The sequence below is a fragment of the Crocuta crocuta genome, unplaced genomic scaffold, assembly GCF_008692635.1.
Source record: "Crocuta crocuta isolate KB4526 unplaced genomic scaffold, BGI_CrCroc_1.0 scaffold270, whole genome shotgun sequence".
NCBI classification, from domain to species: Eukaryota; Metazoa; Chordata; class Mammalia; order Carnivora; family Hyaenidae; genus Crocuta; species Crocuta crocuta.
The window spans coordinates 3,749,893-3,766,813 of NW_027527569.1; the positions used below are offsets into that span (position 1 = coordinate 3,749,893).

A 16,921-nucleotide genomic window follows, 5' to 3' on the forward strand; every position below is an offset into this window, starting at 1 on the left:
TGACAGCTTGGAGCCTGGAGCCTGCTTCAGATTCTGTGTCTCCTCCCTCTCTGTCCCTCCCCCACTCACACTCTGTCTCTGTCTTTCAAAAATGAATAAATGTTAAAAAAAAAAAAGTTTAAATCAAACACCTGCATCCACTCTTTCTGCCCAAGAACAACCACAGCTACATCCATGGTAAGCAAACACAGCACTAGAACAGGCACCGAGAAGAAAACAACAGAAGGAGAAAACAGAAAATTTCATAATATATCAACAAGCTGGCAAATACAGTCAGCCCAACAATGGAGCCGGAGCCAGACATAATGTAGAGAAAAGATTTTAGTCCCAAGACTTAAACTCTGCTAAGGGATACGAATACATGCAAGATCACCTTCCACTGACACTGACATGAATCAATGGAATTTATCTAGGAAGAAGCATCTATCTCAAAAAGAAATCCTCCTTATCTCATTGGCTCAATAAAAAGGCATTGCCAAAGCTGGAGCAAAAGCTGATGTCTGAAAATTATTTCTGGAATATCTAGCACTCTTTAATTTCCCCCAAGTGTTCAAGAGTCTCTCAGCACCACATATAAATTTAACAAGAGCAAAAGAAATCAAAATGGTCTATTACCACAGGCTCCTGATGCCCTTCTCCAGAGCCAACTCTGGAGAAACAAGAAAAGCAAGTAGGAAACTCAGATGAGTGGTATGAGAAAACCCTGGGAAGGGTAAAAGATAACTTTAACTGGTGTTTTGGGAGGAAGTGGGTGGCAGAAAGTTGCTAGAGGTAGTCTGGAAAAAAGGTTTTTAAATTCTGTTCTTGCTTCTTTCCAGGAAGCAGCCTTGGGACAATCCTTCCTTGCATTTTCGCTGCCAAAATCAGCAGCTGCAGCAGCAGCCTCCACTGCCTGTGTAAGTGCCAGGAAGATAATACCAGGTCAGCGCCTCTGCCCTTCTGGTGGAGAAACTGAGGAAAACACATGGGCAGACCCATGGCCCCAAGGACTCACTTTTCCTCTGCACTCCAAACCCTAAAAGCTGGTGGATCATGACCCTATGAGACTGCCTCTTCTTGGTGATACTTTTCACTAAGAGCTTAAAAGTGAAACATTGAATAAAAGCCAGTAGCACACAGAGAAGATCAGGAATAGTTCTCTAGTCCCTGAAGCTTGACCCCTCCCCCTCTTTAAACTCACAAGACTTACACAGATTGGAATGGAGTGTTCAGTCTTCCCCAACAGATAATATCAGAGTATCTGCCAAATCAACTACGTCCAAGAGTATGACTTCCATAAAAGACCTCCAACTGGACAACACATAACATGTGATGCCAAATACTGAAAGGGCCAGTTCAAGATTTTAAAATAAACATGGTAAATATACATGAGGAGATAAGGGGAAATATTAGGAATATAAAACAAGAACAAAAGATAAGAACCCAATGAAAATAATAGATATTAAAAATACAATAACTGACATAAAGAACCCAATATAACAAATCAAAGGAGGATAGATACAACTGACAGGTGATCAGTGAGCAGAGTCAACTGGGGAGCTCTCTCAAAGAAAAACAGGAAAGTCAAAAAGATAGCAAACATAAAACAAAAAGCTAAGAGATACAGAGAATGGAAGTAGATGTGCCAATCAATGAATAAGAAGAGTCTCAAAAGAAGAGAAAAATTTAAATGAAGAAGAGAAAATATATATGAAGAAATAACAGATGCAAATTTCCAGAACTGAAAAATGAAGGAAGAGCATAGACTGCTAGGGCAATCAATAATGACACAGAATTACAGTCTTGTACAATCGCCACACGGTCTGACTGGGATTGGAGAAGAAGGTGGTAACAAGTGAAAAGGGATGTGCAAGAAAATGAGAGCATACTGGGGCACCTGGGGGGCTCAGTCAGTTAGGCGTCTGCGTCTGACTTCAGCTCGGGTCATGATCTCACTGTTCCTGAGTTCGAGCCCACATGGGGTTTTGTGTTTGACACCTCAGAGCCTGGAGACTACTGCGGATTCTGTCTCCCTCTTTCTCTGCCCCTCCCCCGCTGATGCTCTGGAACGTGCTCCCCCCCTCAAAAATAAATAAACATTTAAAATTTTTATAAAGGAGAATGAGAACGTACTAAAAATGCTCATCTTATTAGGTGAAGATAGAAATTTTGATAGTCTTAAGAAATCAGCAAGAATAAATAAACAGGAGTATGGTTCATGAGTTAAGGGCATCTGTCATAGGAACAAAAACAGAATGTATAACTTACAAACCAGAAGAATAAAATTTGATCTAATCCATGGAAAGAAGATAATAAAAAGAGGGAAAAAAAGTAATCACATCTAAATCACATTTAAAAATATGAAATAAGGGAGGGAGGCAAACCATAAGAGACTCTTAAATACAGAGAACAAACTAAGGGTCGATGGGGAGGTGGGGGAGAGGGGAAAATGGGTGATGGGCACTGAGGAGGGCAACTGCTGGGATGAGCACTGGGTGTTGTATGTAAGTGATGAACCATGGGAATCTACCCCCAAAACCAAGAGCACACTGTACACACTGTATGTTAGCCAATCTGACAATAAATTATATTAGAAAATGAAAAATTAAAAAATAAAAATATGAAATAAAGTAGAAATAAGTCCTAATTAGGACAAGAATTATCATACTTGTAAATGTGTTACATAAGCTTATTAAAAGATGTGGACTACCAGACATTAAAAAACCAAAAACAAAATATAATAACATGCTATTTATAAGAAAAACTTAAAGGAAGAAAATGTACACGCACATACACAGGGAAACAAAAATGAAATAATATATTTAAGATACTTAAAAAGCTAAAAAATGAGATATTACTAAATTCAGTTAAATCAAATGCAAAATCCTATAGACTTTTTAGAATAACATGAATTTTTTCAAAAATCAAGAGAAAAAAATGACCAATTTAAATGAGTCTTTTTTTTAAAGGGATTGAGAAAAATTAGCTTTATAGACTGAAAAAATACATAATTTTTCTCAAGATGACCAAATTAGCTTAAACATGTATATCTTTCTTCCTATATGTTGTTAATCACTACACTTAATCAATTAATGGACACAGGTTACACAACCTAGATTTCAACTAACAATGGCTAGGGTATATTAAAGGATATATACAAGAATATATCAAAAACTTACAAATTAAAAAGCACGAAAATGAACTTACAAAGAAAAGTTGATTGACGAGTAGAGAATTAGTTTATGTAACACTAGAGGTTTATATATTTCTTTGTTTATAAGTTTTCTGCAGATTAACATGATTTCACTCCCTCAAAATACTACAAATAGTAAATTCAATAAGACTGTAAATTATATATAACCAATATGTATAACCAAAATAGAAAATACTTCAAAATTATCTAGAGCTCTCTTCTCCAATGTCACCCAACATTGTACAAGTCAATTTCCTGGTACTTTCTTGAGAGCCTTAAATTCAAATACAGTATGAAAATGAGGGAAAAACTCTAGATGGCCTCTCATGTAAGACAGAAAAGACACTTCACCACATAAGCCTCTTTCCAACAGAACAACCGGAATGCTAATAGTTTTTATTTGGAAACTTTGCTGATTACTGATTTATACTTAAAGAGAAACCAATGAAATTTCCCTTAGATATTTTGAAGTAATGCAATAAAATTTCTTTTTTGCTCGTTTAGCATGTATTTTTGTAATGAAAAAATAGCTATGCTCACATTTTCCATTGTAATATCGTTTGAGGCATTCATCAGATTCACGCTTTTGTCGACAGCTACAACCCCAACTATTGAGTCTGGCTGTGTCACAGAGATCCTAAGAGAGACTTTCTCAGATGGTGCAGCGTGAGCTTTACTCCAAAACAGCTTTATCTAGGAAAGGGAGAAAACAGGATTGATTTCTGTGACTTCTTTAAAGCATTACTTACATGTCTTACCAACAGCAGTTCAAGGACTCAAAATCTAGCAGAGATTCTCCATTTGCCTTTACTCAGGGATCATTCTAAAACCATACATAAAGAAAGGAATTAAAAAAAAAAAAGAAACTTTACTCACAATTTTTGCAAGGAATAGAACTTCTCACAGTGGCATAAATCTGAATTATCCTTCACTTCTCTACCTTTCTTCTTCCCTTTCTCCATCCCACACCCCGCAGCCCCCAGCCAATGCTAAAGAGAAGACAGCAGTGTGTGGCACACCTGGGCAAGGAACAGGAAGGAGGAGAGAAACTGAAGATGCCCACGTGCTGGTAACCTGAACTTACAGTGAGTCAAGTGAGAGGCCCCTCGGGGACTCACAGAACTACCTGGGCTGGGGACAAGGGGATAGCTTTCCTATGGAAGAGGTGATCAGATCAAACACTAGTTAGGCCAGCGCTCTGTTCCCCATGGCTGCCTGAACTGCCTCTGTTCATTACATTCATCAAAGTATGGTCCTAACTCATACTTCTTAATGAGCCTCAATCATCTCATCACAGCAAAACTGAATGGCTTTGTCATGAGGCCCCTTCACACCTAGAAGGCCCATGCTGTCCAGTTCTATTTCAACATTCCGCTGCTGCAGTGACTGCACTCCCTGACCAAAATGGCCTTACTGTTCCTCTCAACTTGACTGAATATTAGACAGGCTTCTTCCTGACCATAAGCCCCTGATTCTCCCTTTACTTACAACATTTACTTTAGAAAACTTGCAATAGTAAATTCTTCCTCTGCCCCTTTGAAATGTAAGTCTTCTCCTGGTCTCTTGCCACTTTACAACCCAAGAAGGTCTTCCCCAAGGACCTGGGAGCCAATCCTTTGAAATGTAATCACCAAAAAAAGAATCCCTGATTGATCTCCCAGACTCTGTGGGTGGATGGGAGCCTAACTTATACATTGCCAGTGAGCATACACAGATGGCCTAATCATATTGACCAGTCTTCCCTCAGTGTCCTCCAGTCCTTTTCCACGAGCTCAGTCACTACCTAAAACTCTACTCCCTTTTGGAGCAACTCAGTCATTTAAGTGTCTGACTTTGGGTCAGGATCTCACGGTTTGTGGGTTCAAGCCCTGCATTGGGCTCCACACTGTCAGTGTGCTTCGGATTCTCTCTCTCTCTCCCCCTCTGTCTCTGCCCCTCCTCTACTTATGCTTTCTCTAAATAAATAATTAATTAACCTCTCCTGCCGTTTGTTTTCATGAAGTTGAATTCAATCTCTCTCCCCTACTGTGACAGTCTTGAATAAAGACTTGCCTGTTTAACTTGTCCAGTGAAGTTTTTTATACATATGGCCCTTATACCACTGTATCTAGTTTACTTTTGGTTTAAGTTTCCCCGCATATGCCCAAAATGAAGAAGAGGAGAGCAACATGTTCCAACCTGTACTTCTCACTCTTGACTCTGCACCTCTGGGACCCCGTGGCTTCCATGTACACTTGCAAGTGGAAGATTTCTAAACCTCCATCTCTTGTGCCTCCGCATCCCATCCCGTTCAGTCATTACTGAACATACAAAAGACTCGCTAATTTTCCCTCGCTTAAATATATTCTATTTTCAAATTTGTAGTTTCTTTGTGAGTAATGTAATAAACGTATAAAAGTAGAGAAAGAGGGGCGCCTGGCTGGCTCAGTCCGTAGAAGGTGTGACTTTTGATCTCAGGATTGTATCTTTGAGCCCCATGATGGGTATAGAGATTACTTAAAAATAAAAGTAGAGAAAGCTGTATCTTTGCAAATATAGCTGAAATTATATTTATCTTTCATAACTAAGAAATTTCTTGGAATTATGCTATTTATATACTCTGCTTCCTCAAAACCAACATCCTCTTACACTATAACTTTTTTAAAACCTGGTCCCAATTTCAGAGATGGATGCCTCTGTGTTTAAGTCCAACTCCTACTTTAGAATTCATCTTTGTCAGGGGATTAATAGAATCACTAGAAGTCAAAATTTGCACACGAAAAGTAACAGAGTATATACCATTATCTTTGGAAACATTTTTCATAAAATGAAAAATAGAAGTTTGTATTCTATTCTGACAAAGTTAATTAACAATTGTCAACTAAAGACATGTATGACTACTGCAACTTCTCAGAAGTTAACAAGTTAAGCAAACAGAAGTGCTATCAAAGAACTGTACTTTGCAAATCAATGCTTTTTAAACAATGAATATTGTGCTTAAAACAACCGGAGAAGGCAGCAGCTTTCAGTGAGAACAATGGCTCATTTTCTTATGCACTAGATGATTCAATTCCATCATGCACACTCTTTTAGCCAGGTTACTTCTAAAAATTGGGGTTCAAGGGAGTGTCCCAAACAAGCAGTACACCTTAAGCTATAAAAATCCCTGGTGCTTTTGGAGACCAAACTCCACACAGATCTCCACATGCAAGGTAGCCATGCTTCCCATAAATCTGTCCTGGGTTAGTTTCCAGGCCCATGAAATGGATAAACCCAATTTGGGCTCTGCTTCTACCTATCAGTGCTGATGGCCTCATTCCCTACATGCTCTGCATCTCACTCTCACACCAATATCAGCACCACACAAATTCTGCATCGTAGCTGGAACTGCATGCCAGAGCAATAACGACTCCGTCATTTGAGAAATCCTGAAATAGCTTCATGAAATTGAGTTAAGTCTTAAAGCCAAGAATCATAACTTACAAATAAGACCCACACTGCCCAATAATTCCACATGTGAAAATACATATGTGGTAACAATACCGAAGGGATTTAACCATAGTTTTAGAAATGAATATAAATTTCTAACCAATGTTATTTAATGATACTTTTCTAAAGAAAAATTACATTTCTCAGACTTCACTAGTATGAAGTTTTCTTCTCACATCATTATCTTAAATCTTACCTTATTTTTAAAAACAAGCTGAACAGGAATTTTTAGAACATCATTTATAATTTCTCCATCATCTTTAATATAATACACAATAATACAGGCTTTTGGAGCCCAAGAATTTTCTGGAGTTAAAGAGAAGGTCGTTGAATTTTGCTTCCCTACAGCCACCAACTGTCCCCTGGATACTACCTGAAAAGAGTAACAGAAGAGTTTCATTTTATGCCAAAGCTAATGAGACTCTCAACTGCAGCGACATTTATCACAGGTTTAACCATACACACAAACTGTTCACTTAAACCAACTTCAAAGCATTTTTTAGTGCAAGGAAACCTCCCTGACCAACAGATAGAGTATAAGCTAAGAAACAGAAAAGGATAAGATAAAGAAATAACTGACTGAACATCAGTAGCTTCACAGTTAATTAATTTATTTTTTTTTAAATATTTTTATTTATTTCTAGGANTAGAGAATATAGACCACCACTGTGGAGAGCTGAATTAGAAAGATTCAAAGCTATGGGTAGCAATTTTTTTTCTCATACTTTATAATTTTCTACAATGAACTTATGTGGACTCTCTCATAGAAATTTAAATTTTATTTTTTTTAATTTTTTTTTAATTTACTTCTGAAAGAGAGAGTGTGAGCAGGGGAGGGTCAGAGAGAGAGGGAGATACAGAATCTGAATCAGGCTCCAGGCTCTGAGCTGGCTGTCAGCACAGAGCCCAACGCAGGGCCTGAACCCACGAACTGTGAGAAGATGACCTGAGCCGAAGTAGGACACTTAACTGACTGAGCCACTCAGGTACCCCTAGAAATTTAAATTTTAAACAGAATGCAAGATTTAATCATCCATCTTAAACTGGAAAACGAAATGTAAGTGAAAAGAGAAAAAAGAAATTTTGATTGCAACATAAAAAGGGCAGGCTAAAGGATATGAGGCTGAATTTTAAAAATTAATGAGTTAAGTCTAGAGGCGCCTGGGTGGCTCAGCCAGTTAAGTGTCTGACTCTTGGTTTCAGCTTGGGTCACGATCCTCACGATTTGTGAGTTTGATCCCCCTGTTGGGCTCCACACTGATGGTGTGGAGCCTGCTTGGAATTCTCTGTCCCTCCCTCTCTCTCTGCCCCTTCCCTGTTCACACACACACTCTCTCTTTCTCTCTCTCTCCCTCAAAATAAATAAATAAACTTTAAAAATAAACATAAAATTAGTGAGTTTAGTATAGACATAAGGTAGACATAAGGTAGCTTATTTGAGATGATCCTATAAGAGATAATAAATTTAGATTCTCTAAGAGATTACCATATAGCTTAACTCCTTCTTTAGTGGCTTGTTGCCACTAACCGCCAACTCAAAAGGTGATCCCACCTAGAAAAAAAATCTTAATTAAGAAACACATATTAATGGCAAAAGAGTACAATTATATTGTAATTATAGGTGACTGTAAGCATTACCTTTATATTTTCATCTCTTGTTTTTAGCTGGATGTATTCTTTACTGGGAGACTTAAACATACCATGAACGACCATGTTACTGACACTATTAAGAAAAGAGGCCTATAACAAAAGAAAAGAGAGCTACAAATTTTCATCTTCAGTAACACCCTGAGAAAAGATACTGTTTTACAATTCCTGAAAGGCAAATGTACTTTTCCTTTTTTTCCTGCAGGAAAAATCTGTTCCCCAACCATTGGCCCTTCATCATTTTATAGCTTATACTATAAAGAAAGTGACAGCTTTAAATTAAAACACGAAAAGGGTCTTTATCACCATAATCTAAGAGGTAAAAGTGTAGTCCTAACTTATTTCAGAAAGAAAAGCATATTATCAGGAAACATGGTGAGAAGAGAGAACAAATGAGAAACGATTCCTTTTCCTTCTTTCCACACACACAGTTCATTTACAAGCAAGAAATCATATCAACCCATGTGATCTACCAACAGTGTAAAAGTCAAATGGCCAAAAGTGTGGCAGAACCAAGTAACGAAAAGAAAGATAGCAGGAATGGTTGGAGGTGGAGGGTGGGTCTCAGATGAGCCACTCTGAGAAAGAACTTGGCAAAGGAATACAGGTTTAAAAAAATATTTTCCTTTTTCATTTCAGCTTCTGTCAAAATATACTTTCAAATAACTGAAAACCAATCGGGGATGGGAATTTGGGGAGCTTCTTCATCATGCCTTCAGATTACTATATTTTACATCTTCAGAATGAACTTACAAGGAAGCATTTGGTCTACCTCTCACCCACTGTTACTAAATTACTTTTAACACTTTCCCCCATTTTTAAAATAGAAACATGTGTCTACTCCCTACTTCCTGTGCACTTGACCTCTAATGGTTTGAGTGCCTACCACAAGATTACAATTTTAATGATGTTGTTGCAGTAACATAATGATGAGAAACAGAGGGCACCTCTAACTGTAGCTCATTGGAATCGTCCAGGACTGGGAATTCAATCTGAAAGATTCCATTTTGAGGGACAGTATAATTTATGATCTGGACAGCTTCCATTTCCTGGTTCCTGGTACTGATCCATCGGCTCCAGTTCTCGGAAGAGTTTTTCTGTGTCACTGTTAAAACTACAGTATTTCTTCTTTCTTCAAAAGTCAGTAGATTGCCATCAGCACGGGTTACCTTCACCTAATTGTCAAAACACAACAATTTAAAAATGGGTAACAAGAAAAGCAAAGAATTTAAGTTCAGTTGAATCCAGTTCCCATCTGTGCTATTCTCATGAAACTGAACTCTCAAAAACTGTTGCCAGTACCCTAACTTCCAGAAGAAGCACTCTCTAGATGAAATCCAACACTACTGATCATTCCCTTCTTGATATTATTGCTTCTCTTGCCTTCCATGGCTCCACAACAGCTTTCTTTGTTTCAAAGTCCTCTTTCTGCATCCTCACAGAGTCTGTTTGGGTTCTTCCTTCCTTTCCCTAAATTGGGGAATTTGTCAAGGTCAAATTACCAGTTATCTGTGCTTCTCTTTTCCTCAAAGATCTCATGACTCTTACTGCTTTCCTCACCTGGTTCTGGAGCTCATACTCAACACCTCCAATTTCTACTTGAAGGAAATTTCTATCTGTATGTCCCTGTCTCCCCAAATTCAGTATATCTATAACTGAGCAACCATCTTGCCTCTTTTATTTTTGCTAACACCTTAATTCTGCAGATTTAACATCTCTGAATTTCCCCCTACCTCTTCCCACCACCCAAATCCAATATACACCAAGTCTTGCATCCACTTGCACATCCACCCCCTCAAGGCCCCTCGCCACCTCACACCTGGGCTACAGCCAACCTCCCACACACACCCTGATCGGTCTCCCTGGAATACTGCTCTCGCCATACCCCTCTTAAATTCGTAAGGCTCCTAAGCTCTTCACTGACTAAGCCATAAAGGTCAAAAACATGCATGTGCCATTTAGGATCCTCTACAACTCCCCACACTTCACCCCTTGTTTTCTCTCTCACCACTCCTGGACACAAACTCTCTGCTACAACTGTACAGATCCAGGTGAAGGTACCTGAACTTGCGAAGCAGGGCTCTCACCTGTGTCTCAGCACATCTCACTCTCCATCTCCCACCCTTATACCAAACATTTAAAATCCTACTGATCTTTTGGGGTGCCTGGGTGGCTCAGTCGGTTAAGCATCCAAAATTGGCTCAGGTCATGATCTCATGGTTCGTGGGTTCAAGCACCGCATCGGGCTCTGTGCTGTCAACTATATCAGAGCCTGGAGTCTGCTTCAGATTCTGTGTCTCCCTCTCTCTCTGACCCTCCCCGGTCGCTCTCTCTTTCTCTCTCTCTCTCTCAGAAATAAATAAAAAACATTTTTAAAAAAATGAAATTAAAATCCTACTGATCTTTTAACAAATAGCTTATATCCTCCTCTTCCATAAAGCGTCCTTTAATGAGCCTCATCCCTATCCCAAAGCCAACTCCTCCTCCCCAAACTCTCAATGTTTCACTCTATTCATTTGGAAGTTACCATTTGCAGCCTCAAGGTTGGTTTTTTTTTTCTTATCTTTTCAAACTAAATTATACGATCATTCAAATCAGGAATTATCTAAAACTTCTCTTGATCCATTCAACAAGAAGCGACACTTTCTTTCTTTAAACCAGAGATTAGCAAACTATGGCAGGCAGGGAAGCCAAATCCAGTCTTTTTTAAATAAAGTTTTTTAGACATAGCCACCCTCATTTGGTTATGAAGTAGTTATGGCTGCTTTCATGCTACAATGGCAGAGTTAGGTAGCTGTCACAGAGACAATATGTCCCACTAAGCTAAAAAATATTTACTATCTAGCCCTTTGTAGAAAAAGTTTGCCAGTCCTTTCTTTAAATCACTACAGAAATATACTCATGATATTGACCTTTTCCTGCCTAAAATCATAGTTGTTACTATCATAAAAACTGTGAATCCCACCCAGCACCCTGCCTTCCACATTGTCAAAATTCACTTAATAAGTGTTAACTCAAATAATGATAATAGTAATAATAATAGATTTGTTAATAATTTTAATGCAACATCTTTGCTAGAACTAAAATTAGTCATTATGAAAATCAAACTGAAATTGAAATTTTTTAACTAACATCTAATCCTTTCTAGTAATTTATAAAAGCTTTGATGTAGCAATCCAATTCTAACTTAAACTGCTTATTGAAAAATTTTTGAGGAAAATACTTTTGTTGGACACTACTTTTTTAGAAACCTTAGACAAAGGTCATTTGGGAACAATCCTATACACTTCATATATCTAAAAGGGAAAATTATCTACTTTGGGCTTAAGGGTTTTTTTTAAGTACTGAAAATATTATCTACCATTGTTTCATTAAACTGAACTTACTGTATAGATCATTAATAAACACGCCAACTTACAGTGGCTGTAAAGTTGAGAGATGGCTTCAGGACAGCAGCATAATCAAAAAACTCAATGATGTAATCATGTTGCTTGAAAAATACATTAGAACTTGCATTTCTTGAGATACCTGTTTTGGAAATTGCACCATTTAGAAACTAAATGTTAACACTTCACAAACAGCTTCTATTCATCAAATTTCTCTATAAGCTACTTCCCCAAGGGTTTAAGGTATCAGAGCACAGAAGCCTCATTCCCACACTGGCTTGGCCATGAAGAGAACCATACAGTTCTATTACATCCTCCACGGACCCCTCCTGAGCGCCATTACTGCTATGCCCACGCACAACATGTACACTGAAGACTAAGGTCTTGACTGAATCATCTTTTGCTCTTTCAGGGTTTGTGAAAGCTGTTGATAACAACAGAAACATCCAAGTAATTAATTCTTATTTTATTACTGACAGAGAAAAACTGCTCATGAGCAGACAAGAGCTTAAATGATTAAGAAAAAAAAAAACAGAAGATGGTTAGTCAGCTGAAAAGGTAAGCCTTTCCACGCAGTGCATGTAGTTTTGAAAAAGAAAGAACAGAAATGGAGAAAATTAAAAATACCTATTACATGTGGTTGAAAGACAGACTGTCATAGAAAATAAGTTCCTCTTCATTATGAGAACATTCTGCAAGTAACACTAATTAATAGTCATGACAAATTCAGCATTAAATAGCATCTTTAGAAAGGCCCCCAAATGAATATGCTAGTTATAATAAGAAAGAAGAAAAAAGAGCACCATGTAAATAACTTTATCTTCAATTCAAGGTCTACAAACCTGTAAGTGATTCTGTCACTGTGGCTAAAATTTCCACCGGCCCAGGAGAAGACAGATACATGTATTCAGAACGCCCTTCCGAAAAATCCATTACTTTGTTCATCTCTTCATCATTAAAAGAGAAGTTTGCAGATCCATTTATCTGTTTTGTTTAAAATAATTCAATTTTATTCCTCACTTTAGCAATTCAAATTTTAGAAATAAAACTCAAACTAAGTCACAAAAATATGATAGTTCTGGTTCTATTTTAATCATTATAAATGGGTCAATTCTCATTTGTACAATGCAGAAAACTCTTTTCTTGCACTCAATTTTTTGTTAATTCAGTATAAAATATCATTTCTAGGAAAAGTATACTTCTAGTGTTTCCCCATTTGAAGTTATAAGATCTCTGCAGAAGTTACCTTAAAATTTTTTGTAATATTTTTCTTCCTGCCCCAAAAGGATAAAGGTAAAAATGTAAGTGTTACATCTCCTTTCACTGGCTTCCCATATGTATACCTGAAAAATAATAAATTATTTTTTACATTTTCAACTTCATATTATCAAAATAGCACACAAAAATATTAGTTTCAACAGCATACACTGCTAATCTAACTTAAAAGAATTATATTTTTAAAGTTCCTCTCACTGCAAATTTTTAAAAATAAACACAGCTAGGAATATCCTTAATAAACAGTGATCCTTAGTGGCAGGGGCAAGATGGCAGAGAAGTAGGGAGCTCCGTGCATTTCGCTTACACCTATCTCTCAAACTGGGAAAGCATGAAGTCATAGGACACTGAGCCACAGGAGTTTGGGAAGAGAACAAGAGAGAATACACTGGGAAGGAAACTCCTAAGTGTGGCTGCCTCAAGAAACAAGCCAAAGTACACATGGTGGAGAGTCCCAAATACCACTACAAGCAGGGAAACAAAAGAACCAAAGTCTCAACAAGAGAAACCAAGAGAACCATCCAAAGAACACTACCTGAATGGACAGGCCCTGGACAGTCAAAGAGCCCTCTTTAATACAGCAGCATGCACAGGGGCCGAGTGCATAACAAGTTTTTAAAATTAACAAGAGATAGAAAGCTAACCAAAATGATGAAACAGAAGAACTCTCCTCCAAAGAAATTCCAGGAAGAAATGACAGATAAAGAACTGCTCAAAACAGATATAAGCAACATAACTGAACAAGAATTTAGAATAGTCATAAAGTTCATCGCTGGGCTTGAAAAACACATGGAAGACATCAGAGAAACTATTGCTACAAAGACTATGGAGCTTAAAAATAGTTGTGATGAATTAAAAAATGCTATAAATAAGATACATAATAAAAACGGAGGCGTCCAACGCACGGATTGAAGAGGCAGAAAGGAAATATTGTAAAATAAATAAATAAGTAAATAAAACATAATTTCTAAAGCTCAAAAAAAAACCAACTTGACAATAAACTATTTGTAAAAAAATAAATAAAACATAATAATTTCTAAAACTCAAAAAAAAAAAAAGAAGAGGCAGAAACGAGAATAAGTGATTTAGAAGACACAATTATAGAAAAAGAGGAAGCTGAGAAAAAGAGAGATAAACTGATCCAGGAACACGAAAGGAGAGTTTGAGAGCTCAGCGATACGATCAAATGGAACATTATCCGTATCATAGGAATTCCAGAAGAGGAAGAGAGAGAGAAAGGTGCTGAAGGAGTCTTTGAACAAATTATAGCTGAGAACTTCCCCAACCTGGGGAGAGAAGTATACATTGAAATTCAAGAGGTACAGGAAACTCCCCTCAGACGTAACTTGAATCGATCTTCTGCACTACATAGCATAGTGAAACTGGCAAAATATAGGGACAAAGAGAGAATTCTGAAAGCAGCTAGGGAGAAAAGGGCCCTAACATACAAAGGGAAACCTATCAGTTTGGTGACAGACCTATCTACTGAAACTTGGCAGGCCAGAATGGAATGGCAGGAGATCTTCAATGTGATGAACNAATGCTATGAAACTTGAAATCAATCACAGGAAGAAGTCTGGAAATCCTCCATAAACATAGAGATTAAAGAACACCCTACTAAAGAACAAATAATCCATCAGGCATTTAGAGAAGAAACTTAGAAATATATGGAAATGAATGAAAATGAAAATACAACAATCCAAACTCTATGGGATGTGGCAAAGGCAGTCCTAAGAGAAAAGTACATTGCACTCCAGGCCTATTACAAGAAATTAGAAAAAGTGCAAATACAAAATCTAACAGAATACTTAGGGAACTATAGGGAGAGCAACAGGAGCACCCCAAACTCAGTAGGAGAAGAGAAATAATAAAAATCAGGGCAGAAATAAACAATATAGAAACCAAAAAAGGAAAAATAGTTGAACAGATCAATGAAACCATGAGTTGGTTTTTTGAAAAAATAAACAAAATTGACAAACCTCTAACCAGGCTTCTCAAAAAGAAAAGAGAGAGCACCCAAAGAGACAAAATCATGAATGAAAAAAGACTTATTACAACCAACCCCTCAGAAATACAAGCAATTATCAGAGAATACTATGAAAAATTATATGCCAACAAACCAGAAAACTTAGAAGAAATGGACAAATTCCTAAACACATGCTCATTACCAAAATTCACACGGGAAGAGATAGCAAATCGGAACAGACCTGTAACTAGTGAGGAAATTGAATCTGTTATCAAAATCTCCCAACAAATAAGAGCCATGGACCAGATGGCTTCCCTGGGGAATTCTACCAGACATTTAAAACAGAATTAATACCCATTCTTCTCAAGCTATTCCAANAGTGGGGAAGAGGGGAAGGACGGTGATGGGCATGGAGGAGGGCACTTGTTGGGATGAGCACTGGGTGTTATACATAAACCAACTTGACAGTAAACTATTTAAGGAAAAAATAAATAAATAAATGGTGATCCTTGAAACTAAGTCTCCAAAATGAGAAAACTTTTAACTACAATACTTCAAAACCGTTCATAATACATACTTTACCTCTAACCAGTTTAGAGACTCCAGAGAAAATATAATCATAATTGCAAGTGACAATTTCCTGTCCAAAGATCTTCTTTAAATCACAAGAATGTTTTATTCCTAGAAGTCTGTACTGGCCCATTAACTGTGTGCCCAGGATATATCACAGCTTTTGAACATTTTTAAATGTTAGTTGAAATTTCAGTCTCCCAAGGCCCATTATTACATGTTCCAATATTTACCAAAAGGATTTACTAGACAACATAATGGGGCACCAAATGTCCTCATGGTTATCAAAACTTGGATTTGTGCAAAAAAATTTAAAAGAAGAGTCATTTTCTTTCTCCATAGTATCAAAATTATCTTGAATCAAATCTCATTTCTGCTGCTTTACATTCTATGTATTAATTTTATCCCTCTAATGATAGGAAAAATCTCTTCATGTGAAACATAGGCAAATCTTTGGTAAACCATTTTACTGCCAGAAAGTCTTTTCTAAATGTGTTTCCTGGGTTCCTTCCATCTCTATTGTGTAATAAATGCTCGGCCAAACATGGAAGTCAATTTTGCTCTGCACTCTATAAATCTAACAGTAAACTCCTGTTTCCTGAATCCATTAGTTGAACAGAGAAACAGCTCCTCATCTGGATCAACTCAACTCAAAAGCCAATGGTAAAATAAAGCACATTCCAAATTAAAGAGAATAAAACAAATCCATTTTCAAATATATCACCCAAATGAAAACAGTAAAGTTATTGGAAATCCTGGTCAGCAACTTCAGCACCAAATTCATTAATTCAAAAAAGAGTCCCCAAACCCAATATCGCTCATACTTTGTTAAAGATTAAATAAATGCATAACTAGGACACCAGAACATTATAATGCAAAAGAGTTATATCACATGATAGTACAGGGGGCTTGAAAATCCAGACATAATTTAAAGTATTCTCAGACACAAATATTTTGTTGTTGTTGCTTAAATGTGAGGCAGATTTAGCTTTCTATACCTTAAGCTAATCATAATAATTGTGAAACAAGGATACTGACAGTTATTGTCCTAAATAAATTTGGAAGCATTTGGAATAAACTAATGATTTAGAAAATAATAGTTTGACAACATTTAAAAAAGCAAATCAAGCTTATTCTGGGGTAGTATCATAAACAAAACCAAGATATTTTTTAAACTGCCATAGCACAAAAGGTTTACAAAATGATACCTAAAAAATTGAACCTATCAATATAATTCATGTTTCGCCCACCGTTTTTTTCCATGTCATTTCCAGGATACAAATTTCTCAATTCATCAAATAATAAATACACTTAAATCAATTTTAGATTAAAGACTATTTTTTTAAATTTCATTGTCTGCAGAATATACAAAAATAACTAGATGTGTCCTATGTTATTTTCTTTACAATCCTCTAGAACCTTCTGTGGTGAGCAGAA

General features: G+C 36.9%; 1 protein-coding gene across 1 annotated transcript in view; it reads right to left on the reverse strand.

Annotated features, from left to right (window-relative positions):
- Window positions 1-16,921, reverse strand: part of CD109 (CD109 molecule) — a 132,832-nt gene that overhangs the window by 49,737 nt on the left and 66,174 nt on the right. Inside the window, exons 8-15 of the mRNA XM_077770293.1 lie at window positions 12,920-13,016; window positions 12,516-12,657; window positions 11,706-11,815; window positions 9,235-9,462; window positions 8,279-8,380; window positions 8,127-8,192; window positions 6,837-7,013; window positions 3,713-3,865 (exon numbers count right to left, since the gene is read on the reverse strand). Of these exons, the coding sequence (XP_077626419.1) occupies window positions 3,713-3,865; window positions 6,837-7,013; window positions 8,127-8,192; window positions 8,279-8,380; window positions 9,235-9,462; window positions 11,706-11,815; window positions 12,516-12,657; window positions 12,920-13,016 (1,075 nt within the window). The remainder of the gene's footprint in view (window positions 1-3,712; window positions 3,866-6,836; window positions 7,014-8,126; window positions 8,193-8,278; window positions 8,381-9,234; window positions 9,463-11,705; window positions 11,816-12,515; window positions 12,658-12,919; window positions 13,017-16,921) is intronic.